The sequence below is a fragment of the Sinohyriopsis cumingii genome, chromosome 13 (assembly GCF_028554795.1).
Source record: "Sinohyriopsis cumingii isolate HCF-2022 chromosome 13, ASM2855479v2, whole genome shotgun sequence".
NCBI classification, from domain to species: domain Eukaryota; kingdom Metazoa; phylum Mollusca; class Bivalvia; order Unionida; family Unionidae; genus Sinohyriopsis; species Sinohyriopsis cumingii.
In genome coordinates this window covers 80711769-80739257 of record NC_142973.1, presented here as the reverse complement: position 1 = coordinate 80739257, position 27489 = coordinate 80711769, and the positions used below count along the sequence as shown (strand labels likewise).

Here is a 27489-nt window from a genome sequence, read left to right as displayed (position 1 = left end):
GTGTGGGTTATCGAGGGAGAGGTGTACAGTTTATATTTTTCTTCATTGTTAAATATATCTAAATAAGATATTATTTTGGTGTTCAAAATACAATTTAATAAAATGTATTTCCATGTTTAGACATTGATTAGTTCCCTAAAGATGGAGTCTGGTGAAGTTCGTAAAGTTGTGAAAGACATTCTGAATCTTTTTGATGAGCATGCGTTCACACACCGTAGCGTAAAGGAGCTCCTCTGGGGTTATCAAGACGCATTGCTCAACGCAAGTCAAAAGATTGATCCAGAATGGTTCTACACTGATATCATTGGATACTTCATCAATGTGAGTTCTTTAAGATCTTTGATTTTGCATTGGTTTAAATTGGTTTTACATTCATTATTTTGTAGGGAAAACAAGGTCTCATAATGCATAACCATAATATCATACAGTACTATCTCACAGACTTCATGGAATTGATATCTCACTATCTCACTCATTTAGACTAATATCGCTCAGAATAAGGGATTCATTATTAGCTAAATGATGATATCATGCATTTGTTTTCATAATAAGATGTATGTTTGAGTAAACATGTAAATGGAATATTTTAGGCATATTTTCATACAGTTATCAGCCTTCTGAAATATGCTGTAAATCAATGTAAAGGCCAGTATGTTTGCACTTTTTCTTGTAAACCTTTGATGCCCATAGAAAAAATTAAGGTCTTACAGAATTTACTCCAATTGCACAATATTTTGTCGTATCTCACAATGTAGTACTCTGAAAGTATCACAGGTATATTTATTAAGTTTTCCATCTGTGCACTTGTTTGCATTCATTATTAAGTGCATATGTGTATAATGTTATTGGACACCTCCTGTACCATTCACCATGGGGACTTCAGGTCATAAAATTTGATACACCTTCTGTACCATTCACCATGGGGACTTCAGGCCATACAGTTTGATACACCTTCTGTACCATTTACCATGGGGACTTCAGGCCATAAAATTTGATACACCTTCTGTACCATTCACCATGGGGACTTCAGGCTATAAAATTTGATACACCTTCTGTACCATTCACCATGGGGACTATAGACAATAAAATATAATACACCTCCTGTACTATTCACAGTAAGGACTTAAGACCATAACATTTCATAACCACATGTACCATTCACAGTAGGGACTTCAGACACAAAATTTGATACCCCTTCTATACTATTCACAGTATGGACTTCAGACCATAACATTTGAGAACCACCTGTACCATTCACGCTAGGGATTTCAGACCATACAATTCGATACACCTCCTATACTATTCACAGTATGGACCTCAGACCATAAAATTTGATAACCACCTGTACCATTCACCCTAGGGACTTCAGACCATAAAATTTGATAAACCTCTTTTGCCAATCACATTACGGACACCAGACCATAAAATTTGATAACCACCTGTACCATTCACCCTAGGGACTACTTCAGACCATAAAATTTGATAAACCTCCTTTGCCATTCACATTACGGACATCAGACCATAACATTTGATAACCACCTGTACCATTCACCCTAGGGACTACTTCAGACCATAAAATTTGATAAACCTCCTTTGCCATTCACATTACGGACATCAGACCATAACATTTGATTGAGAATAGTTTGTAAAGTTTCATGGCCTTACACAGTTTGTAGCTATTTCGTTAAATGAGGTAATGGTTGATGGGTTAGAAAAAACATACAGAAAAGTGTTGGATTTCTGGAGTAATTTGACACTTAATTTAGCTAAATTCTAAATAGAAATCCAATTCTTTGCATCATAACCTTGGTAACAATGAAAATTAACAATAATTAAAGGTACATCATTTTTCATTGCCAAAACATACAATTAGATCTGTGTTATTAGCTTGGCCAAGGGCCCTAGAGGCTTGACTTTTCATTGGAATATATTTGGTGAATCTTGTCCAGGGTGTGGATATGTGAGAAAGCCAGTAGCTTCTCGTGGGTTGGTGGTTTCTTTCCAGGGTTTTCCCGGGTTCTTCCTCCACCATTAATACTGGCTGCCATGTATAGCCTATTGTGTGCTGAAAAATGGCGTTAAACCCCACTACAACAACAATTGTCCAGGGTATGATGGTGGGCATGAATCATGCATACATGAAATATGCAGAATATTTTCTGCATAATGCACACGAAACATGCATGCATGCACACAAAACATGCATGCACATATATCTATTGAATGGAGTAAGTCTGTGGTATATTTCACCCAAAAGACTTAACTGATAAGGTTATTTTAAATGGATTAAACGTGTGGTACATTTCACTCAAAGGTTTACCTGTTTAAGTAATTTTGATAGTGAATGGATTTGGCCTATGGTATATTGGTGGCGCTATACAGTTTCGCATTTTGCATAGGGTTAGGAATTTAAAGAAAAATAATGTCCCCGGCTTTCCTCACTGGTTATACTGGCTATTTAAAAAAGACCTTGTATATCTTAGGTATAATGCAAAGAACCTTTAATTCCCTTTATTTTGGTGTATGATTGATGGGTGTACTATGGGTTATAGAGTATACAGCTTGGCCTTACTTCAAATGTGCACCTTTCAAAAAAGTGCTAGCTCTACTTGGTCATTTTCACTTCCTGAACTTCAGAGGTCAATTGTATAAAAAAGAGCTGATAACTTTTTTTACATTTTATATATTTGGTAATTCATTCATTGCACTTTCAGACGCTGTTATTGTCTAGTCTGGCAAAATTCATTTTCCCTATTTTAATAGCTGCTATGTATAGTGTACTTTAGACTAATTCAGACTGATTTTTTAACACAAGGGAGCAGTCATTTTAGTTAGCAGTGTGCTTAAATCATGTAAAATTTCCAAAAGTACAATATCCAAAAGAAATATCATCCACATTACATTAATGTAGCATAGAGGTATGCAAACATTCTCTCCACTGTGCATGTTTTAAATGCGAACTACTTCACCTTACATACGTCACTCTCTCAAAAGTACATATTATCTGGTGAGCGCCACCATTTGACACAAAAGGCCTCACCATTTAAATTATTTGATAGCAAATGGAATAAGTCTGTGGTAAATACACCCAAAAGGCATAATCACTTAGGTTATTTTGATAGTAAAAAGATATAACCACTGAGGTTATTTTGATAGTAAAAAGATATAACCACTGAGGTTATATTGATAGTAAAAAGATATAACCACTGAGGTTATTTTGATAGTGAATGGATTAAGCATGTGGTCCATTTGACCCAAATGTGTGACCACTTAGGTTATTTTGAAAGTAAATGGATGAATGGTATGGTATATTTGACCCAACAGGTGTGACCACTTAGGTTATTTTGAAAGTAAATGGATTAAGCATGTGGTCCATTTGACCCAAAATGTCTGACCACTTAGGTTATTTTGAAAGTAAATGGATGAATGGTATGGTATATTTGACCCAACAGGTGTGACCACTTAGGTTATTTTGAAAGTAAATGGATGAATGGTGTGGTATATTTGACCTAACAGGTGTGACCACTTAGGTTATTTTGAAAGTAAATGGATGAATGGTGTGGTATATTTGACCCAACAGGTGTGACCACTTAGGTTATTTTGAAAGTAAATGGATGAATGGTGTGGTATATTTGACCTAACAGGTGTGACCACTTAGGTTATTTTGACAGCAAATGGATTGAGATGGTATATTTCATATATGGCATATTTCATCCAAAAGTTTTAACAAATGAAATTATTTTGATTGTGTCCAGGGGTTGAGCTAAAATTGAATTTGAGGGAGAAGTGGTTTCTCTGTTTAGTCAGAATAGGGGGAATTGAGAGCAAAACAAGAAAATGCAGCAAAGCAAGTATGCGTGTATGTGTGTGTGTGTTCATGCACACACTTTGGTTCTCTTATTTAAACATGTACTTTATTTGCATTTAATAAATTAATTTTTTTCATAGTTTCTTCTGTAGAAAATGGCAGTCAAAAACATTTCTAAGCTAGTTTGAAACAACCTATATACCATGCATGCGAGTACATACTCAACATCATAGTGTTAATCCATTCCAACTACAGTATTCATGGATGAGTATTCTCAACTTTACAACTGTATGTTGAGGAAGTCATTTTTGGGTGAAGTTTTTACAAGTATAAAAATGAAATTGCTTATTCTAGTAGCATTTGATAAACTGTTTGTACCAGGTTATTGTTACAATGATTTTATATAAAACACTACAAAAGCTTTTATTAGCAATGAACTGATGCATTAAAGTTAGAGTTTTACACAACCAAGTACAAATATAAAAATATGACACAATGCATGCAGTGTAGTTACATCTAATTTTAGAAACATGGATTATTTTCATATGACCACTTACTTTCTAGCTTTGTTACAACAATCCTTCAGTGTCCCTGATGAAGGAAATAATCTAAATTTTTTTTCTGGTTGCTAAAATGGTACCAGAGCTCTCTGTAAACCTTTGATCCTGGGAGTTCTGGACCCTCTGATCTATCCAAAAACTGTTGCTACTGGGAGTCATAGACCCTCAGAGCTCTTTGCAAACCTTGATATTGGGAGTCATGGACCCTCAGAGCTCTTTGCAACCTTTGATACTGGGAGTCATGGACCCTCAGAGTTCTTGGCAAACCTTTCACGCTGGGAGCCCTGAACCCTCAGAGCTGTCTGTAAACCATTTACACTGGGAGCCCTGGACCCTCAGAGGTATCTGCACACTTTCGACACTGATATTGGGAGTCCTGGACCCTCAGAGCTATCTTTGACATTGGTAGTCATGCAATGTATCCTTAGTCTTCGAAACTGAAAACTGAAAGTCTAGGTGAGAAAATAGGGAGTCAGTCAGAGGTCATTATATCACTGTACTGAAGCAACTCAATAAATTTGTACCTTTTCAACTTTTAAGTGCAATCTTTTTTTCTCATTTTTATTCATTTTATTATCCTTCTTACCAATTAAGACATTTTTCTTATAACCCATTGGGCACAATGTACACCTAGTAATTTCACACTGAGGATCCAGGGCATGTTACTGGGGGTCAGTAGGGTGCACAGTATGAGAAAATTGTGGGTCCAAGAAAGCATTTGAAGGTACAGGATGCATTAGAAGCGCTTGGGGAAAACTCCCTGTAATATTATAATGCATTATGTATCCCTGTAATATTATAATGCATTATGTATCACTGTAATATTATAATGCATTATGTATCAAGCATATATTGGGATAAATAAGTACATTCGAGCTTCAGTACACAAATTTATTATATTGCATCAAGTAACAAGCATACCTTATGATAAATAAACACATAGAACCACTCTAATGTTTTAATTCAGATAAAATAATTGTGGATTTTTAAAATGCAAGATGGTTTAACTAACAATGTTTAAGATGATAATTAGCAAGCAGTTTTTCTGAAGTATTCATATACAATGGTCCTCATCTTTTACACACCCCACCCCAGCAGCCACCCTCTCTGCATGGCCAGTTTTCTTTGCACCATCAGGCTTGTGTACCCTTCATGTCATTAGCCATTTTATGCAACCGTCATTTCCAAAAATATAAAATTTACCCCTCACATGTGGCCACATTGTATCTAATACATGTTTAAAATCAAAATTTAATTCAAACAGTAAGGTAAGTAATCTGATTATTTTTTTCCAATGTTTGTTTCCAGATTTCAGGTTTTCATTACTGAAGTAATTGCTGGCAAAAGCATATTATAATATGTGCCACTACATTTAATATCATATCATTATCCACAAGTGCCAATGTTTATAGGAAATAGGCTCCATCAGTGTTGTGGCAGTGTGTTGGGCTTCACAAAGCTGTTGAATTCTACTCTTTGATTATTTTGCCTGGAGATAATTTTTAAGATGGTCAACAAAGGCTAAAACTATAGCTTTAGTGGATTCACACACAAAGAGAAATGAACATTGAACAAAACAGGGTACCATGAAAAGACCAAAGGTCATATGACAGTACATGTATCCCTTCCTTTGTAAACAGTTTGCATGATTAAACTGCAGTACAGTTAGGAATAGTTTAACTTGTCATTACATAAATGGATAATTTTTACTTTAGAAGAAAAGTTCAAGTTTTTTGACTCAGTAACAGTGTTCAAGAGTTCTTGCTGAACAATTTGATGTTAGAAGGACTCAAATACAAAACATAAGAATATTCTGCATCTGTGGGAAAATGGAAAGAGAATGATTTTGAATGCCAAGTAATATTTGTACCAAGATTTAAATATCATGGTTTTTTTAATGTTTTTACACTGCACATGCAGAGAACATCCCAATTATGAATTAGGAAGTATTAATGTATATTCACTTGAAATAAGCCTGTTCTTAACACAAGAACTTAAATGCTTTGAAGTTATATGTAGGTTTCTAGCTTTATAGACATACTGTACATATACTTCTCTCAAAAATTTCCCCCTTCTGGAAAGGCCATTACTTATAATGATGCTTTTCAAGTGTAGAAGGGGTGATTGTATAAGGAGTTGATGACTGTATGATAAATAACACAAATCATATTTATATTTTTCAGATTTGTCAGTGATTATGCATTGTACAAACTATGTGATTTAATTTTAAAAAATTCAGACTAAATACATTCTTTGTTGGGGATTTACAGAAAAATGATACAGATGATGGAGTCTACACAGTTTATACAGGGGAGAAAGATATCAGCTTTCTTGGGGTCATTGACAAGTACAATGGATCAAGGTAAATTAAAGATGGAAGCCATTAAAAAACATTTACACATTGGCTTACAAATGCTTTTGACTGTTGACCCCTTTCCCAGTCACTGCTGTGTTTCATCCAGGAAAACAAAACCTTACTTGTTCTCATGAAGAATTTCTACTAAAGTCATCCACTGATTCTAATGAAACATTCCTACCAAAGTCATCCACTGATTCTAATGAAACATTCTTACCAGTCATCCACTGATTCTAATGAAACATTCCTACCAAAGTCATCCACTGATTCTAATAAAACATTCCTACCAAAGTCATCCACTGATTCTAATGAAACATTCTTACCAAAGTCATCCACTGATTCTAATGAAACATTCTTACCAAAATCATCCACTGATTCTAATGAGACATTCCTACCAAAGTCATCCACTGATTCTAATGAAACATTCTTACCAAAGTCATCCACTGATTCTATTGCAACATTCCTACCAAAATCATCCACTGATTCTAATGAAACATTCTTACCAAAGTCATCCACTGATTCTAATGAAACATTCCTACCAAAATCATCCACTGATTTAAATGAAACATTCCTACCAAAGTCATCCACTGATTCTAATGAAACATTCCTACCAAAGTCATCCACTGATTCTAATGAAACATTCCTACCAAAGTCATCCACTGATTTAAATGAAACATTCCTACCAAAGTCATCCACTGATTCTAATGAAATATTCCTACCAAAGTCATCCACTTATTTTCATGGAGCATCCACCTCAGATGCAGGAGGTCACAGGTTTGAACCCCATCTGAGTCATACTAAAGATGGTACAGTGTGACTCTGCTATAACACAGTAGTTGGAAGCCATAGAACCTGACCGTGTTATAGACTGAACCGTGTTCTATGCAACCAGGTTAGTTAGCTAAAGAAAATGATGCATGTATCCAACAACATTGGCTGGGGGTAGGGGGGTAAGTAATGATGTGAGCTCAAAAATATGTGCTTCATTGGCAAAGTTACCATCTTAAATCAATGTATATTAAATGAGAATATGCCTGTAGTGAAAACAGAGAAGGCATACATAATATTTTACTTTGTTCAGAGAACCAAGCTTTGGTACATATACATGTATACTGTTTATATATACATGTCTGATGTACTTGCCCACGAATCTCATCACATACATTGACTCCACAATACAAGTAATTCTATTGAAAATATGCACACACACAGATTTAAAATATTCAATAATTTTGTCACAGGTCATATAGGTCTGAATTCAGTGGGAAAAAATAGCACAATCACGTAACGAATGATGGAGCACATTTACTTTTCAGTACATCCCAAGTCGGTAAAAGTTAGTTTGCATTTTAATCCACCATTGGTAGCATTCATAAGCATAAACTTTTTTCCAGTGAAAAGGAAACTTCCATGGCACAGTGAACGTGTTCCAGTCACGTTGGAAAATGAAACAATCCCTCAGATTCCATTTCTTTTAATTAAGTTTGGTACTGACTTCCTTTGAAGAAAGGTTCTTTGATTTTATTGAAGGTTGTAGTTGGCTTTCTTTGATGAAGGGTGCATGAGTTATTGAAGTCACTAATAAATTACAAATTGGCAAATGGTATATTTTGCCACCAGTAAGGAAAAGAATCGCAGTTTGAGACATTGGTGAAGCCCTGCACAATCCCTGAATAAACTAAAAGTTTTACATGTTATTTTTTGTACTTTTAAGAAGGAAAGACTTTTTTCATGTACAAGAAAAATACATATAAAATTTCAGAGCCATGCCACAATAGTATTGTATTATTCATACGTGATCTCTTTCCCAAAATGAAAATACTTTTTTTTTCATTTTTTGGGGGTACTTTTAATGTTATTTTTTTGGTGTATGCAAAAAATATATTTATATCAAAGTTTGGGAGCCACACCATGACCGTGTTATATCCGAATTTATGTTATAACAAAGCATGCTATAGCAGGGTCACACTGTATTTGTAGCTGCCTCATCAGGTGCTCAGCATTAAAAGGTTAGTGTTAGGACTGGTTGGCCTGGAGTCAGGATAATGTGACTGGGTGGGACATGATGCTACATGTCTGTGACATGATGCTCCAGTGCTAGATATTACTATAGACTACCACATTGCAGACATTATAGTGATATGACTGAAAAATTGTTAAAGCTATGTTAAACACACACACACACTCTTATCCTATCAAAGTCATCATTTGTTGTAATGAAACATTCCTATTAAAGTCATACACTTATTAAACATTTATTAGATATACAGTTACCCTCCTTCATTTGTTATATTGAACATCAGATCTCATTACAATCATGAGTCCATCTTACAGATGATGTGACCTTCACCACTCCCATCTGTACCCAATCTTATGATTTAAAAAAATCATAATTAGGTCACTGATAAAACATCGTGTCAGATAAGACCACCATCTCAAAGAAGGTCCAGTTAGGAGAACCAATAAATTGACAGATGAATGGATGCACAGATGCATGAGTGGACATCACTTATCATAGTAATGTATATACTTGCTTGTAAGTTGGGGTCAACTGCAAAAAGATTGACCCTGATATGCTGTTGCATTATACACCTGCCAGGTCAGGGTCTGTGTTGTTTGTTCTACTGATTATTCCAAACCAGCTGCCTAGATCTATATCTGCCACTGCGTTATGGGACTGCAGATCCGAGGGTATTAATTTATAAGCAAGTGTATACTGTATATCCAACAAAGTGTAGATATGATAGCTGTTGTGTTATGCATAACAAACAGCTATCATCTGTACTCTCAATTACTATAACTATATGTTTTGACCTAAGCTGTAAACCACATCATGTAATACAAAATATAATCACCTTTCTTATTTTTTTTTAACATGAATGGCAAGATACATTGTACATGTAAAATTAAATGAACTCACTGGCTTGATTGTTGAATTATTATTTATATGATGAATGTAAACCATAGAAATTAAGTTTAACTAGTCTAGTATCATAGCTCCTCGTAACTAGGTCATTGTAGTAAGAAACTTTCGCTAGGTCACTGTGATTGGTAAATCTGTAATAATGTTTAAAACTTTTTGTTTGATTAAAACATTTGGAATACCTACTGATCAGTTAATCTGTTATCTGTTAATTCAAAATATCTTAGAACATAATCATCATCTTTATTGTTTGGCCTCGTAATTATGTATTAACTACATGATCTACATGGATTTTCTAGGCTGGTTGGAAATATGGCTTGAATTCAATGTTTGGTAGTAAAAATAGACTAATTTGGGAACAATTTCAAGAGTAAATTAAGAATTCTGCATATTTATTAACTTTTAATTGGGTTTATTATAGCAATCACTTGCCCACCCAGTTTTTCATTCCCCTTACCAATGTTAAGAAAAAAAGCATCAAGGATATAGAAAATGCGCAAAAACTTAGTCATTTCATTCATCAATATATAATTTTTAACCAGACTGTTGCCAGGGGGTCCATAACACTATTAACTTTTTGGTATTTCAAATCAAAAAGGATTTTATTTACTAACATGGTCACCATATTGGTATGGATAAGTCAGTGTTTTCAAGCAACAGATGGGATGTAGTTCACCATCTTGTTATGTATATTTGATTTAATTTAATTGTTTGTTTGTTAGTTTTAATGTTTTTTATTCCATTACCTGCTATTTTTCTTGGATAAAAACATTTATTGGAAGTTATACTGAATTCAAAACTGGAATAATTTCTGTGATTCAACAAGAAACTATTGACACAGCAACACTTCACAGGTTACAACAGGCATCATCATCTTCCATTTTGGATTTCATCGAGATTCAAACTCAGTTTCATTCAGGACTTTTTATTACTAGGATTTCTATTTTTTTAATTCTTGCATTATTTTTGGATTTGATTTGTAAAACTAAGATTTTTTTTCTTCTAATTTTTCCCTTGTTATTCTAGGGAAATATATTATTTGTTAAATTTTACAAAGCTTGTTGTCTTCACTTTTGTTCTGTTACTTTTCTCAAAAATTCTGAAATTTCTGTTCAAGAATGATTGATTCAGCTAGCAATTTAAAAAAAAATAATCTCAACTAGGTGATGATCATAAATTTGGTCATGACATCAAAAGTGTACATGAACATGTTAACACCAATTTTACACTCCATCACCATCAGGTCTTATGTGTGATTTCTGTTTTTCCAGTGTGCTTCCATTCTGGACTACATACTATGCCAACATGATTAATGGAACTGGTAAGGGAACATAACTTTGTAACCATTAATACTCAAAATGAGTAATGGAACTTGTAAGGGGACATCATTTTGTCACTTTGAATATTTCACATGAGTATATAACTTTTATGGGGACATAATTTAGTCACTTTTAAGATTTTTTTATTCATTTAATCATTGTTTTGAAGCTACTCTGTTAACTTCCAGTTTTGTTTTTGTTCATATGTAATTACTTAGTGTCATTCTAGTCTAAATAAAATTGTAAGACTTGTATAAGTTGGAATGGTCTTTTTTCATTAATTTTGGTGTCTAGATTTTTGTAAACTACCATAAATGATTGCATCATGATAACCAATTTCTAAAAAATTTGAGGACAGATTAAAAAGGGGGACCTAAGTATTTATATATCTTCTGTAATAAATAAATAAATAGTTCCTAATATCATGCATAATGATTTCTTTACATTGATAATTTGTTATTTTTGTTCAACCATTGATTTACTACTCATTTTAGTATTTTCCAAACATAATTTATTTCAGTACCTAGAATTACTTTAGCAAAGAATTAGCTCAGTTGGTTTCTGAAAGATAATGAGGATAATTTTCTTTTCTTAAAATGAAGCACCTAGGTTTGTCCTTAACATCACCCAAGTGTGTCCATAACATCACCCAAGTGTGTCCCTACCATCACCCAAGTGTGTCCCTAACATCACCCAAGTGTGTCCTTAACATCACCCATGTCTGTCCTTAACATCACCCAAGTCTGTCTTTAACATCACCAAAGTCTGTCCTTAACATCACCCAAGTGTGTCCTTAACAGCACTCAAGTGTGTCCTTAACATCACCCAAGTGTGTCCTTAACATCACCCAAGTCTGTCCTTAATGGCACTCAAGTGTGTCCTTAACATCACTCAAGTCTGTCCTTAATATCACCCAAGTGTGTCCTTAACAGCACTCAAGTATGTCCTTAACATCACCCAAGTGTGTCCTTAACATCACTCAAGTCTGTCCTTAACATCACCGAAGTGTGTCCTTAACATCACCAAACTGTGTCCTTAACAGCACTCAAGTGTGTCCTTAACATCACCCAAGTGTATCCTTAACATCACCCAAGTGTGTCCTTAACATCACCCAAGTGTGTCCTTAACATCGCCCAAGTCTGTCCTTAATGTCACCCAAGTGTGTCCTTAACATCACCGAACTGTGTCCTTAACAGCACTCAAGTGTGTCCTTAACATCACCCAAGTGTGTCCTTAACAGCACTCAAGAAGCATTGATGTCAACATATTCCAGTTAGGTTAGGACTAATGACATTATGACTAATAAACTGAATTAGGCAATGCCATCCTATACTGAATTTAAGTACATCCCATTGTTAAAAAGTAAAACTGATCTGATGAAATACAAACAAATGTAATTGATATCAGATGCTAGAAGCCCCCCCCCCCAATTCTACAGTATTCACTCCAAAATGCAAACTATGTTCTTAATCTTTGAACAGAAATGGTGTAATGTCAACAAAAGCATGTGTTCATGTGATTGTGTTATACACACTTTAAAGAATGTCTTTATTCCAACACTATAATCAGTGTCCACTCTGGTCAACATTGTTTTAAAGTGTTGAAACAGCATCAATATAGGATATTGATTTAAATACCCAGCTCAGAAAGCCATTGGATTGGCAGCCCAGTCATAACCTATCATTTAACAGTGGAAATTTGATAATTGTCAGGCACGACACTTAAACACTTAAATAAAGTGAATAACAAAGTGGAAAATTGTCTTGATTTGAAGACCTTTTTCATATATACTGATGATTATGTCACAATCTCAGATGTTGGGTGGTTTTTTGTTTGAAGAAGAAAAGGAATATGGCACCAACAATTATAATTTACCTGCTGGCATTTTCCTGTTTAGATCTAAAATAAGTTGACAATCTTGACTACAAGATTAGACCTGTATATTCATGAAATTTCCCATATTTCTTGTACAAAGTAAATATCTAAGGTTTATTAAAAAAAACATCGTTTTCTAAAGCTAACGTGCTTACATTAAACAAAATGTAATTGTTATTATTGCTGCTCAAAGCATCTATCCAAAATAATATTTGGACCTAATTTTGACTAGGATGTTTCCACTTACACAAAAAATTACGCTCATTATATCTTCAGTAGATTTTGTTTTTACCTTGCAAGAAAACTTCTTTTTGTTTTGTCTACGATTATTTTATGGGGCACTCATACTAAATTTTTTGTGAATATATATGTAATCTTGTAGTTGTCTGTCTTTGACAAGTGTGCACACAGCTTTTCATCTCCTATTGTACTCTTGCTTGTTTGGTTCTTATGTACTGAAGTGAACCTATGGTTTATTTAAGAAATATATGTGCAGATATAGGTCTGTGACTCAAAATATCTTTGACCTACAATGTGGCTTTAATTTGTCATTCATCCTACTTCAGATAGTCAATCTTATAAAGAAAACAATGATTTAAAGAGTCTTCCTCATCCAATATATAAATTTGTTTGTGTAATTTTCAGCAAATAAAAGTCTCAGCTGTTTTGAAAACAGTTGCACATAACTGCTCACCCTCTCTCTCTCACTCTCTCTCTCTCTCTCTTTCTCTCAAATCAATATCTTGTATTTTCATTAATGTTAGGCTCATAAGAAAATCTTGAGTTTTTTATATATTCTATTATCATAATATTTAGACTGCATGAATGCACACATTTAGCCCCAGGTTTTTATATTCTGTTGTCGCTGTATTAAGACAGACATGTTCACTCCTTTAGCCCCTTTTTATAGTCTGTTGCTACAGTATTAACACTGTGTACATGCACTCCTTTAGCCCTTTTTTATATTCTGCTGTCACTGTATTAACTACATTCATGAACTCCTTAAGTGCCCTTTTTATATTCTGCTGTCACTGTATTAACACTGCAGGCATGCACTCCTTTTGTCCCTGTTTTTATGTTCCATTGACACAGTATTAACACAGCAGGCATCCTCTCCTTTAGCCCCTTTTTGTATTCTGCTGTCACTGTCACTTTATTAACACTACAGGCATGCACTCCTTTAGCCCCTTTTTATATACACTGTCACTGTATTATGATTGGACATGTTCAGTTCTTTAGCCCCTTGTTGTATATTCATGCACTACTATAGCGCCTTTTTATATTCTGTTGACACTGTATTTACACTATAGATGCACTCCTTTTCCCCATTTTATATTCTGTTGACATATTATTGACACTGTATACATGCACTCCTTTATCTCTATTTTATATTCTGTTGACACTGTATTGACACTGTATACATGCGCTCCCTGAGCCCCATTTTATATTGTTGACACTGTATACATGCACTCCTTGAGCCCTATTTTATATTCTGTTGACATAGTATTGACACTGTATACATGCACTCCTTAAGCCCCATTTTATATTCTGTTGACACTGTATACATGCACTCCTTAAGCCCCATTTTATATTCTCTTGACACTGTATTGACACTGTATACATGCGCTCCTTGAGCCCCATTTTATATTCTGTTGACACTGTATACATGCACTCCTTTAGTCCTATTTTATATTCTGTTGACATAGTATTGACACTGTATACATGCACTCCTTAAGTCCCATTTTATATTCTGTTGACACTATACATGCACTCCTTGAGCCCCGTTTTATATTCTGTTGACACTGTATTGACACTGGAAATGTTCACTCTTTTTGCCCAATATTTTTTACCTGCATTTCTCTATTCCTTCTTTCTTTCTCAGTCTGTGGTAGCCAAGTTGGTAAAGCATCAGACTCATATTCCATGAATTGTGGGTTCAATACAGAGCCAGGCCAGCTCAGGTCGGTTGCTTTAGTGTGTCCTTGAGAAAGACACATAGCTCCCATGTGCTGGGCATATAGCCAAATATAAATTAAAAATGCTGTTAAAACCAACATAGATATTCTTTCTCTGTTCTTCAATTTTACATATTTACATTGATTTCATTTGTATTATTTTAAAATAGGGAACATTGAATTTAAATTGTTTTTATTCTGAATGAAAGAAACATTGAAGTTCAAATGGTGACATCAAAAACACAAATATTTAACGATGTGATTTTATGTTTCAGATGGCACAATGTCTCCACCATATATTGACAAAACAAGAACTATGTTTTCATTTGCCTCCGATGTATGTAGGTATGTGTATGCATAGCTGTGTATTGGAATATTAGGGCTTAGACATATGTAAGTTAGCATATGTTTTGTTGTGTATTAGAATATCAGCCCTTAGATGTATAGGTAAATGTTTGTATAGTTGTGTATTAGAATATCAGCCCTTAGATGTATAGGTAAATGTTTGTATAGTTGTGTATTAGAATATCAGCCCTTTGATGTATGTAGGTTAGTATATGTATTGTTGTGTATTGGAATATCAGTCCTTAGATGTATAGGTAAATGTTTGTATAGTTGTGTATTGGAATATGAGTCCTTAGATGTATATAGGTTAGTGTATGTATAGTTGTGTATTGGAATATCAGCCCTTAGGAAAGGGAGCCATGGTAGCTCTATAGATTGCCAGACTCGTGATCAAAAGGTTCCAGGTTCAGTATCCACCTAGGTCAGCTTGGGTCAGCTGCCACAATGTGCCCTTGGGAAAGGCACTTAGCTCCCATTTCCTTGATATGGTATAGCAGTTATGGTGTGGAAAGTCCAATTCAGAACCAACCAAACCAGATTATAAGAACAAGGAATCAAATATTGTCAAATCAACACGTATAATGAAAATCAAAAAGTTTTGCAGAGCGTTAAATCTGTACGCACTGTGTGAGGAAATAATTAAATTTGCAAAAATACTTTTCATAGTTCATAATATAATGTTGCAGTATGTGATATATGTATAACATATGAGTTTAAATTAGCAAACATTATGTTGGAAGAATGTGCTAAATTTTAGCAAATTTAATGATAATTAAAATGATAAAATTTACATTGGAAATGCAATTAATGGTTGGATGGATTTTTAAAGATTAGATTTGATAAATGACCCCAGTACTGACCAAGATTCAGGGCTTTTCATGCAGAGCAATGCAGTGGCTGCGAAGTTTATGTCCAAAAGACACAGAAATAGAGAAAGAATTGTTGCTGGATGTTCATAGTGAACCAGCTTTATTCATGGAGTGATCTGGCCATTCCAAAACTTAGCATAGCACCACTTCAACAAAATGGGCAAAATGATGCATGCCAGTGATATGGCATCATCACCGGCATATGTTATGCTCTACCCACAGATTCAAGGTGTTTGAGAGGACAGTCCTCAACTAAATGAAGGAGGTGATATGGAAATGCCTGAAATCGGTTGTATCTTGCCTCTGTCCAAATGTCCTCTTCCACTTACCATCATCCCTACCTACAAAGTCAAAGCCTTTGTGGATGTAGATGCTGAACTTGATCGTCCATCATTTAGAACATTGTATCAGTCATCAAAAGTTGCAGAAATCTCAGAAGAGAAAAAATTAATGATGTAGGTAATGCAAAATCTTTCTTTACCATGACTCGTTATACTCTTCTTTTAGATATTACTTTTCTACTCTGCTAAACCTGAAAACACAATCTGTGACTTTTAGTTTCTGTCACTCGTGGGCACCAGACTTTTATTTTGTCAGACTTGGATTGATCTCATTAGCAGAATGAGTGGTCCAAGTCATGTCAGAGGGCCTCAGAATCTCATTTATCGGCTTCCTCCACTTTCAATGTCCTCCTTCATTACGGAAACCCCAATTAATGACATGAAAGCTGACATACTACAAAAGGGATACATCAGATGGTGGAGATTGTACAAAAACCATACACTCATGGCCTCTACTCCCGACTGCTTCTGGTAATGAAGTACAGTGGTAAATTGAGACCTGTGATCTCATCTGATTTTTGCCCTGAAATTCAGGATGGAGATAGCAAAGGCAATCCATCTTTCAATGACTGCACAATCTTCCTAGATCTGTCCAATGCATATTTTCACATTATAATCCATATGATATCACATAAATATCTCCACTTCACCTATGGGGCAAAGTATATTAATTCTGTACTCTTCCTTTCAGTCTCAACCTAAGCCCTTTGGCCTTCACAAAAACTTTAGACTGAACAATCTCAAAGTTCAGGTGGACCTCCTCCACAGTGATGGTCCAAGATATGAACAACCCTCTTGTCCTCATTGACAGTTTTTGTTAAATATTGAATGTTGCCCTCGGTATTGAGGTTTCTACACACCTAAATATCATACATCTTTCTCCCAAACACGTCAAAAACATTCATCCATCAGAGAGGATTTCAAAACTCTTATCTTGGCCAGGGAGTTTCTTATCTCAAAGGCCCAGTCAAATGCAGTGGCACATTTTTTTCACTTGGTAACCTTTACATGTGCGTTTTAAAAATGACCCTTCTACCCCAATGTTGACCTTTCACTCGATATCTAGATCAGAACATTATGATCTTGATGCCCGCCTCAAAACATCCCTCTCCACTGGCAAGACAGGAAGTGATTCATGGCCAGAAATCCCCCTGAAAATCCACAAGCAGAAATAGAGATTTCTGCAGATTCCACTTTGTTGTGTAGGAGATCACACTTGGTGCCAGAATTTACAATGGTTTTTAGGAAGTGGATGCTTTATGAGATGTCTCTTTATATTAACCTCCTGGAAATGAAAGCCATCAGAAGCCATCCAGCACATGGATAGACTACATTTGTGGACATGCAGCCCTTATACTGTCAGACAATTTGATAGTGGTCACATCCCTCCACAAACAGGGATGGATGAAATATCTGGACCTTTGCATCATGGTATGTGATTACGTTTGGTGTGGTGTGCGCAATACCATATTAATATTCAGGTCCACCACGTACCAGGACAGTTCATTGCTTTTGAGGACAGCTACTTCATATAGTTTTCTCCATAATTCCATCGGTCCCTATGGTCCACCCAATGACGTCTTTTCACAATTAAGTCGAATAACAAAATGCCCTTGTTTGTCAACCCTTTTCTGGACCCAGAAGAATTGGCCATTGATGTCCTGCATGTAAGCTGAGAGAGAATGTGGGCCTGTGCCTTCACTCGGTCAGTCCTAATATCAAAAGTAGTTCCAAAAGTGAGGAACATGAAATGCCAGATAATTCTGATTGTCCCTCTGCAGTGGGACAAATCTTGGATCAGCATATGAAGGGCAACAGCAGGTTTTAATGACTGTTGTCACATCATTGACATGAAACCACTCTCCCTGCATTCCTCAGCCAGTCATCATCTTTCTCTTTCAAGGCAAGATATTATCCCCCATAACAGTCAAAGGATACATGTCCATGATCTAGGACACATTCCAGTGTTGTGGACAAGATGATATTGGACACAACAAGGACTGTTGCAACATGTTGATCACACTTATTCATTTTATTCCCAAAATGGAATGTCTCCTGTGTGTTGAGATGACTTAACTGATCCAAGTTGAGTTCCTGTCATCCATAAGTCAGCATCAATACAAGTAAGTCCTACTTTCTGATAGCACTTGCTTCAGTATTCCTGGTCAGTGATCTACATGCCCTTCCTCACAATGTAAACATCCTTTAAGGTGTTGCTCAAGAAAAAGTGGTTTAAACCAGTATGACGGTAACCGTATGGTGGGTAGAAAGGGGAGTTAACCTGCAAGAGTTGTTTCCCATTATATATAATATATTGGCAGAACAACACTGTTCCACATTTCCAAGAGGGCTGGATTCTGAGGTAGCAGAGAATGCTAATGTAATTTGGTCACGTAAGTATCGTCAAAGAAATATTGTCAAAGAAACATAATTTACTATTAAAAGACTTCACTGCACTATGGTATTTTTTCACAGTAAAGCATACACATACACTGTAGCATGGTATATATTCACAGTAGAGCATACCACTGCACAATGGTATTTATTCACAGTAGAGCATACCACTGTAGCATGGTATTTATTCACAGTAGAGCATACCACTGCAGCATGGTATTCACAGTAAAGCATACCACTGCAGCATGGTATTTATTCACAGTAAATCATACCACTGCATCATGGTATTTATTAACAGTAGAGCATACCGCGGCACCATGGTATTTATTCACAGTAGAGCATACCACTGCACCATGGTATTTATTCACAGTAGAGCATACCACTGCAACATGGTATTTATTCACATTAGAGCATACCACTGCAGCATGGTATTTATTTACAGTAGAGCATAACACTGTAGCATGGTATTTATTCACAGTAAATCATATAACTGCAGCATGGTATTTATTCTCAGTAAATCATACCACTGCACCATGGTATTTATTCACAGTAGAGCATACCACTACAGCATGGTATTTATTCACAGTACAGCATATCACTGCATCATGGTATTTATTCACAGTAGAGCATACCACTGCAGCATGGTATTTATTTGCAGTAGAGCATACCACTGCAGCATGGTATTTATTCACAGTAAATCATACCACTGCACAATGGTATTTATTTACAGTAGAGCATAACACTGCAGCATGGTATTTATTCACAGTAGAGCATATCACTGCATCATGGTATTTATTCAAAGTAGAACTACCACTGTAGCATGGTATTTATTCACAGTAAATCACTGCAGCATGGTATTTATTCACAGTAGAGCATACCACTGCACCTTGGTATTTATTCACAGTAAATCACTGCAACATGGTATTTATTCACAGTAAATCATATCATTGCAGCATGGTATTTATTCACAGTAAATCATACCACTGCACTATGGTATTTATTCACAGTAGAGCATACCACTTCACCATGGTATTTATTCACAGTAGAGCATACCACTGTAGCATGGTATTTATTTACAGTAGAGCATACCACTGCACCATGGTATTTATTCACAGTAAATCACTGCAGCATGGTATTTATTCACAGTAGAGCATAAAACTGCAGTGTGGTATTTATTCACAGTAAATCATATCACTGCAGCATGGTATTTATTCACAGTAGAGCATACCACTGTAGCATGGTATTTATTCACAGTAGAGCATACCACTGCACCATGGTATTTATTCACAGTAAATCACTGCAGCATGGTATTTATTCACAGTAAATCACTGCAGCATGTTATTTATTCACAGTAGAGCATACCACTGCACCATGGTATTTATTCACAGTAAAGCATACCACTGCACCATGGTATTTATTCATAGTAAAGCATACCACCGTAGCATGGAATTTATTCACAGTAAAGCATACCACTGCAGCATGGTATTTATTCGCAGTAAATCATACCTCTGCATCATGGTATTTATTCATAGTCAAGACAGTGCTATTTCATCAGCATGATCAGCATGGTATTTATTCACAGTAAATCATACTACTGCATTATTCATTCCAAACTAAACACATATTGTATACTTTCACAGAACATTGTTACACATTTGTCCAATCACCTAAAATCTAAGAAACAATTTTTTTCCTTGATAAGTTATGAATTTTAAAGATGCCGTCTTCAAGTAGTTTTGTAAATGTGTTTTTCAGCCTATTTGTTTGTTTGTAGGTCTGTTGCAGGAGTGTACAGTGAAGACTCATTGACACCACAGGGCATTGATGTCTGGCGTTTCACAGCTCCTTTAAACTACCTGCAAAATGCCACTGTTAACCCTGACAACATGGGATTCTGTACACCACAGAACAATTGTCTAGGGCAAGGCCTTATCAATGTCAGCAATTGTCAGCTAGGTAATCCACACAGGGAATTTGTTCTAATATAAGTAAAATGTCAATTGTTCAGACACCGATTATCAGGATTATTTGCTTGTACTGACTGCAACTGTCACGAGTCTATGCTCTTAAAATAAGTAGCAGTAAAGAGTGAAGACAACAAGTTTTGTAAAATTTAACAAATAATTTATTTTGATAGAATAAAAAGTTAAAATGAGAAAAAAGAACTTATGGTATTGCAAATTAAATCCCAAAATAATCCAAGAATTAAAAACACAAGTCATAATAATTTAAAGTCCTGAATAAAGTTCAGTAAAAGTTCTGAAGAGATCTGAAAACTGAAGGCGATGATGTGTTTGTTAAAGCTTATGAAGTGCTGATGTATCAACAATCTCTTGTTGAATCACAGTAATATAATTCCAGGTTTGAATATATTGTAAATTCCAGTGAATGTCTTTATCCAAGAATTTTATCAGAGCACTTTTGTATTTCCAGAGAAAATAATCACTTGAATTCAATAATTTGAAGAAAATAAGATTCAGCCCAAACTGGTCACAACATAATACATTCAAAAGTGCTAGATATTCAAGTACAAATGACTAAATCCTTACAATCACAATATAGTTCTCCTCTTGACCTCAAATCACAGTTAGCATTTTCTATATAACAAAAACATTACTTAATGGAAAATAACCTTCTAGAAAGATTTAATGAGCCTTGTTTACTTACCACAAAATAACCTGTAAAATTCCCTTAGGTATCTCCAAAACCCTGACCCAAATCAACGTATTTACTCCTCATTTACCAGAATAATAATCCTGATATTAAGCTCATACACATAGAAAATAATTTAGCTATGTATTAGTTGTTGATATCAATGAAAAAACAAAAGATTCAATCAGGTCAAGCAGAAATGAACTCAATTTTGGACAAGGTCAAGTCCAGCATAGAATGTTACATTACAATGGCAAGTAATGAAATACAATTTTTTTCACCAAAAATCTAACAAATAAACAATCAGAACAATTAAATATACATAATACTACCATGTCCCCAAACATTTTATTTACTACAGTGTACGTGCATCAATAAAAGAAACTAATTAACCAATCACAATGACATCTTAGAAGAGCAACAGAAAAAAAGAAACAAATACAATCTATTGTACATATATAATTACAATGGTATTATTCTTTTTAAAGTAAGGTAAATTTAATCAGGAGGAGGGAGATACTAGAAGAAAATTTATTTTTACATGCAATTGGCACAAATTGAGTGCTGCAGTGACAGTATGTAGTAGCTAATCAAGCATGGTTCACATCTCCTAATGGTCCAGTTAAAGCATTCTGTAGTCCAGGCTAACAAAATTAACTGTTAATCAATGATCAATGGTTACTTAATGGGTAAAAGAAGTTAAACACCTTCTATCACAGGTGTGAAGAGAATTCGTGTCAGCCAATTTAACCTTGATCAGAGCCCTTTGTAGGAGGAGGTGAATTGCTTGCTATCATTCCTGTAAGAACCTTTGACTTACCAGAAATTTCGAGTGACCATTTTTGTTTCAAGACTGGAATTGTATTATTCAGCTCTATTCTTGAGGTAAAATAATGGACAATTGCAGGTTGAATTTAGAAAGTAAGTTAAACTTTGATTATAGAAATTTACAAAATTTGTGAAGTTATAAAAAGTACATAGATATTATATGTAGTTTTTTTCACTGAGTACTTTTTGGGGGTAATTACTCTAAAATACACAAGGTCATTATGTAAATAAATAAAATACATGCAAATATCAGAACATACCTTATAAAGAATTGTGGTCATAAAATATTGGAGGGTGAATTTCATATTATAACATGTCCTTTTTACTCTCTGCTGAGAAAGAATTTATTATCCCTATTCCCGACCCCCACACATACTGTTGAACATATTTTTCTGAACATTTTTGTAGCAGACAGTTATTTATGAAATTTAGTATAAAAACAATGAAACTAGTTGTAAAAGGTTGCAACAAATGAGAAAACATTGAAATCAATCTTTATTCTGTGTAATTTTGGGTTTTTTTGATTAGCTTACATATTCACTAGCTTTCTTTGAAATTAGTTCTTTAAAAAGTTATATTTATTTGAGAAGATTGTACTGAGAATTTCACCCAACATATGGTTAGCAAACCAGTTAAACTACCTTTGAAATCCTCAATTTCATTACTGTTATCTCTTCTGTTCAGGGTTAAACACACTGTAAGGCAAATGGTGATGTCACTGTCATCCAGTTGCAAAATAATATATAGTGCTTGTTGCTGTCATTTTGAGTTTGAAGTCTAGATCACCATCTTGACTAATCATTACAGTGCAGTCTCCTAGAACAGTCACCTTCCTGAAGCAACAACCTCTAACATCCAACCTGGTTCTGATCGTCCCTTTTTCTTTATTTCTTCAAAATATATAACCATCCACAATATCCACATACCTTACTCACATAAAATTCATATATCCCATTGGTGGGTCTTCCACAACAGCCACCTCCCTTTCCCACCCAAGTTTCATCAATCCCATTTGTGGCATCTTGAAGGTGAACTGACATGGTACACCACTTTGTGAGATTTTATTTGAAATTTATGCATTACTAATGGAGGAAAAGTAACTTTTATGGGAAGAAATGTCAAATAGTATGGTTTTATCAAAATTGTGATGCAGTTCTGAATATCTCTGTCACTGGGATTGTAACCTTTATCCCACATGACTGACATTACAGGAGTTTGTTTAGGAAAGATTGCTTATGGAAACCGTGATAAATGAAAACCAGGGATTCTGAAATTCAGATGGCTCTCTGGCATTTTCCCCTGTATATTAATATTTCAGCCAGATATGTGTGAAATGTTTTATAAAAACATTAAGAAAAGATGTAAGAAGTTGTAAAAATTGAGAAAATATTGATAAACTTGATTAATAAATGCACCAGACAGTAAGTCAGGTTCTGTTTCAGATTACCTGTATTTTCATCCTCCATAAACAAATTTTCTGTCATGTTATTTATTTATGAATATGAAAATTTCACCCAAGATCAGTCTTTTATTTCACCTTAGTGTTTTTATTATTTTATTTTGGTTGTTGCAACAAATAGATTTACTAGAACAAAAATATGTAACACTTAACTGATTGGTATTTTTTATGTCAGGTAAAAGCTTATTCGTTATGTTCCTTATACAAGCATTTTACGATGACACATAAAGTTATTATTAGTTTATTAGTATATTTTTCTGTTTAATTAGGGCATAGGCTACATATACCTTGTTCTAAAGGTGTAATATGTGTCAACATGCTGACACATTATGAAAAAGCACATGGTGTCATGGACATGGTATTGCAATGCCTGTTACATGGACCTGATCTATGCTGACATGTTTTTATAAAGCATAGATTTTTTTTTAAAGTTTCTGCATAGACCCAGAGGCAGTCATTCAGTTATAGATATTTTTTTTCATTGGCAAGACCGATGTTGATTATGAGACTGAACGGTATAGCTCTCAAGTAGTTGGGCTGCTGCTAGTTTAGTAGGCAACACCTATTTTGATCTCGAACAAAGAAGCAATGTGTAAGTCAAAGACTTTACATATATATATATACACACACACACACACACACACACACACACACACATATATATATATACACACACACAGTGTGACCCCACTTTAGCGAGCTCCATTATAATGCAAATTCGGATATATACACATATATATACACACACACACACACACAGTGTGACCCTGCTATAGCGCGCCCCATTATAATGCAAATTCGGATATAACATGGTCGTGGTGTGGCTCCTGAAATTTCATATATATGTATTTTTCTTGTGCACAAAAAATTCTTAAAAAGTAAAAAAAATGTAAAAAGTTGCTTATCATTTTGGGGAAGAGATCGTGTATGAATAATACAAGACGATCGTGGCTTGGCTCTGAAATATTATATGTATTTTTCTCGTACACCAAAAAGTATTTTTCTCGTACACCAAAAAGTATTTTTCTTCTTCTTCTCAAAAGTAAGAAGAACAAAAAACGCATAAAAAGTTTATTCTGTGATCACATACGTCTTCGCCAATGTCGCAAACTTGGATTGTTTTTCCTTATTGACTACAAAACATACCATGTGGCTTTTTTTATTTGTTGGCGACATTGTTGGCTGTTTAAACTTTTATATACAACCATTGGTTTGGAGTGCAGAAATTCAGAGGCCCAATGAAAGGAAGCTGCAAACTGGACATAAAATACACTGAAATTTATCTATTGTTACATAAACAGATTCTTTGTCCATACTGACAAACCATCTAAACAGTGCATTGTTATATCATAATCCACTTATCCTCACATCTAGCATGAGTTCTGTATGTTGTGAAATATCCGCTTTTTTGTTGTTGACATTTCTGGTAACAGAGATCAACCGGACAAGGCATTGTCTTGTAATCTATCTTTCATCAGATTTTCAGCCGCTCATTAGTAATTAATATATTTACAAAGACTGACATTTGTATGTAGATGGTAAGTAAAATTCCTCTTCATTTCACTCAGAATTAAAACCTTCAGAATGCTCACTTTTTCTGTAATAATCCCTGTCATCAGAACACCTGCGTCTCTATCATCCGTTAACCCTTTGTTAATTTTCAGATGCATGCGTGGAAGGCAGCATCATGCTGCTACCACAAATGTAAAAAAAAAATACAGCATACTTATTGGTTTATTCAGTAGGCATGGAGGGACGGTAACTAGAATAATCTAAACGATGGCCAATTCCTTTTTAAAAATGTACCCAGATAAAATAGTTTGCTCAAATTTCAAAGGAAACAGATTACCTTTGAAGCACTGACTGTTATGAAAACATACTCAGCAAATGGAAAAAATACCAGTTTCAATCATGCAATACAATTATTTGATGTTGCCGCAACAATAAGAAATGGGCATTCGTTTGGTTCTCCAAAGCTGTCCTTTAGCGGTGACTTCAATAGCGCATGCACCCGTCATCAAAGAAAGCCAACTACAATCTTTCAATAACAGCAAAGAACTTTTCTTCAAAGGAAGTCAGTACCAAACTTAAATAAAAGTGATGGAATCTGATGGATTTTTGCATTTTCCAATGTGACTGGAACACGCTAGCTGTGCTGTGAAAGTTTCCTTTTTGTAGGGAGAAAATTTATGCCAACGGTGGCTTAAAACACTAACTTTTACCGACTTGGAATGTACTTTAAAGTAAATGTGCTTCGTCATTCGTTACCTGATTGTGCTATGTATTTCCACTGAATTCAGACCAATATGACCTGTTGCAAAATTAATGAATTAATGAATATTTTAAATCTGTGTGTGCATATTTTCAATGGAATCACTTGTATTGTGGATTCAATGTATATGATGAGGTTCGCAGGTGAGTACATGGTGTTGATACTCTATTCGTGCTATACATTAAATATTTATATATAAACAGGATTCATGTATATGTAACAATTCATGGTTCTCTAAATAAAGTAAACTATTATATTATGTCTTCTCTGTTTTCACTACAGGTGTATTTCTCATTTAATATGCATCAATTCAAGATGGTAACTGTGCCGACGCCCGCATTTATTACCCACACACACAATTTTTTTGTGGGGTTATTGATGCATTGTATTCAAACCAATTGGGTAAGAGGTAATTTGGTGACATCCTGAAATCAATGCAGTGCGAGGTGACCTTGTTTCGGCCCATTTAGGTGAAATGACAGACTATGAGGTGACTATTTTACCTGAATTACAGCCTAGTTTGGAACCCTATGTATTTGGATTTTCCAACATGCATGGATTGTCAAAAAGCTTGTCAAGAAAGAAGACATTTCCTCCAGTTTTTATAACGACAGATATTCCTTCCATAATTAGGACAATTTTTTTAACTAGCTGTTTAGATAGTTGACATTGATAATGGTTGATTCACATATTTTGTGCTTTGATTCAACACATGACCAGAGATTCATGGTGAGAATACAATGCATTAATAACCTCTGTGCAAAAATGTGTTCTAGTGTGAAATGCTAAATATCTTTTTTGACTGCTTTACTTTTGATGAATAAAGTCCTTTTTTAACATTCTGATTCATACTTTGTTCGTGAAAATGGAATATAGTTTTAGTGTTCAGTATTTTAGTTTGTTAACTTGAGTCTGCCTGGAAAATTTTCTGCAAAGATACCTTTTCTTTAAAATAGAATTTTGCTGTGAAACTTACTAAACAGTACCATGTGATTATAGGGCACCTTTATTCCAGTTACAACTGTGTATAACAAACAGAATGATTATAATGCAGCCTTAATCTATAGTATGTTAGTTTAAAAACTGGTAAATTTGTTTCATTTTAAGGACTTTTTATTTGAAAAAAGCTGTTTTATGCCAAAAATATCACAAAAGCTTCTTCTGACTCTGCCCAATTTAAAGGCAATTTCTCAACAAAACATGAACAGTATTATATAACTAATTTTGGTGTATAATGTTAATTTTTTAAATCAGGTATAAAGGAACATCAGAAAATAAATGGCAACAAAATTTATGACTGATGAGAATTAAAGTTAGAAACATAAAACTGTTTAAAATTTTGACAAATATTTGCTTTGAGATGACAAATTCACAATTCAAGAGATGATAGCCACAACATTTTAATGTTGTAATCATCCCTGGACTAGGGAAGCAATCTGTGATGATTTGAATGGTGCATTACTCTTGCCATAAACTGTCGCAAAATACTATATAAATATTCCTTTTTGTGCCATTGTACAATACTATGATCTG

The 27489-nt window shown here is 34.7% G+C and overlaps 1 protein-coding gene across 2 annotated transcripts in view; it reads left to right on the top strand.

The window, feature by feature from the left end:
• The window catches only part of LOC149785891 (lysosome membrane protein 2-like), a 71237-nt gene that overhangs the window by 21908 nt on the left and 21840 nt on the right, over nucleotides 1-27489 (top strand). For both annotated transcript variants that reach the window (XM_089979887.1, XM_089979885.1), the window contains 5 exons: nucleotides 121-321; nucleotides 6639-6730; nucleotides 10919-10968; nucleotides 15072-15141; nucleotides 20520-20701. In XM_089979887.1, the coding sequence (XP_089836013.1) occupies nucleotides 121-321; nucleotides 6639-6730; nucleotides 10919-10968; nucleotides 15072-15141; nucleotides 20520-20701 (595 nt within the window). The remainder of the gene's footprint in view (nucleotides 1-120; nucleotides 322-6638; nucleotides 6731-10918; nucleotides 10969-15071; nucleotides 15142-20519; nucleotides 20702-27489) is intronic.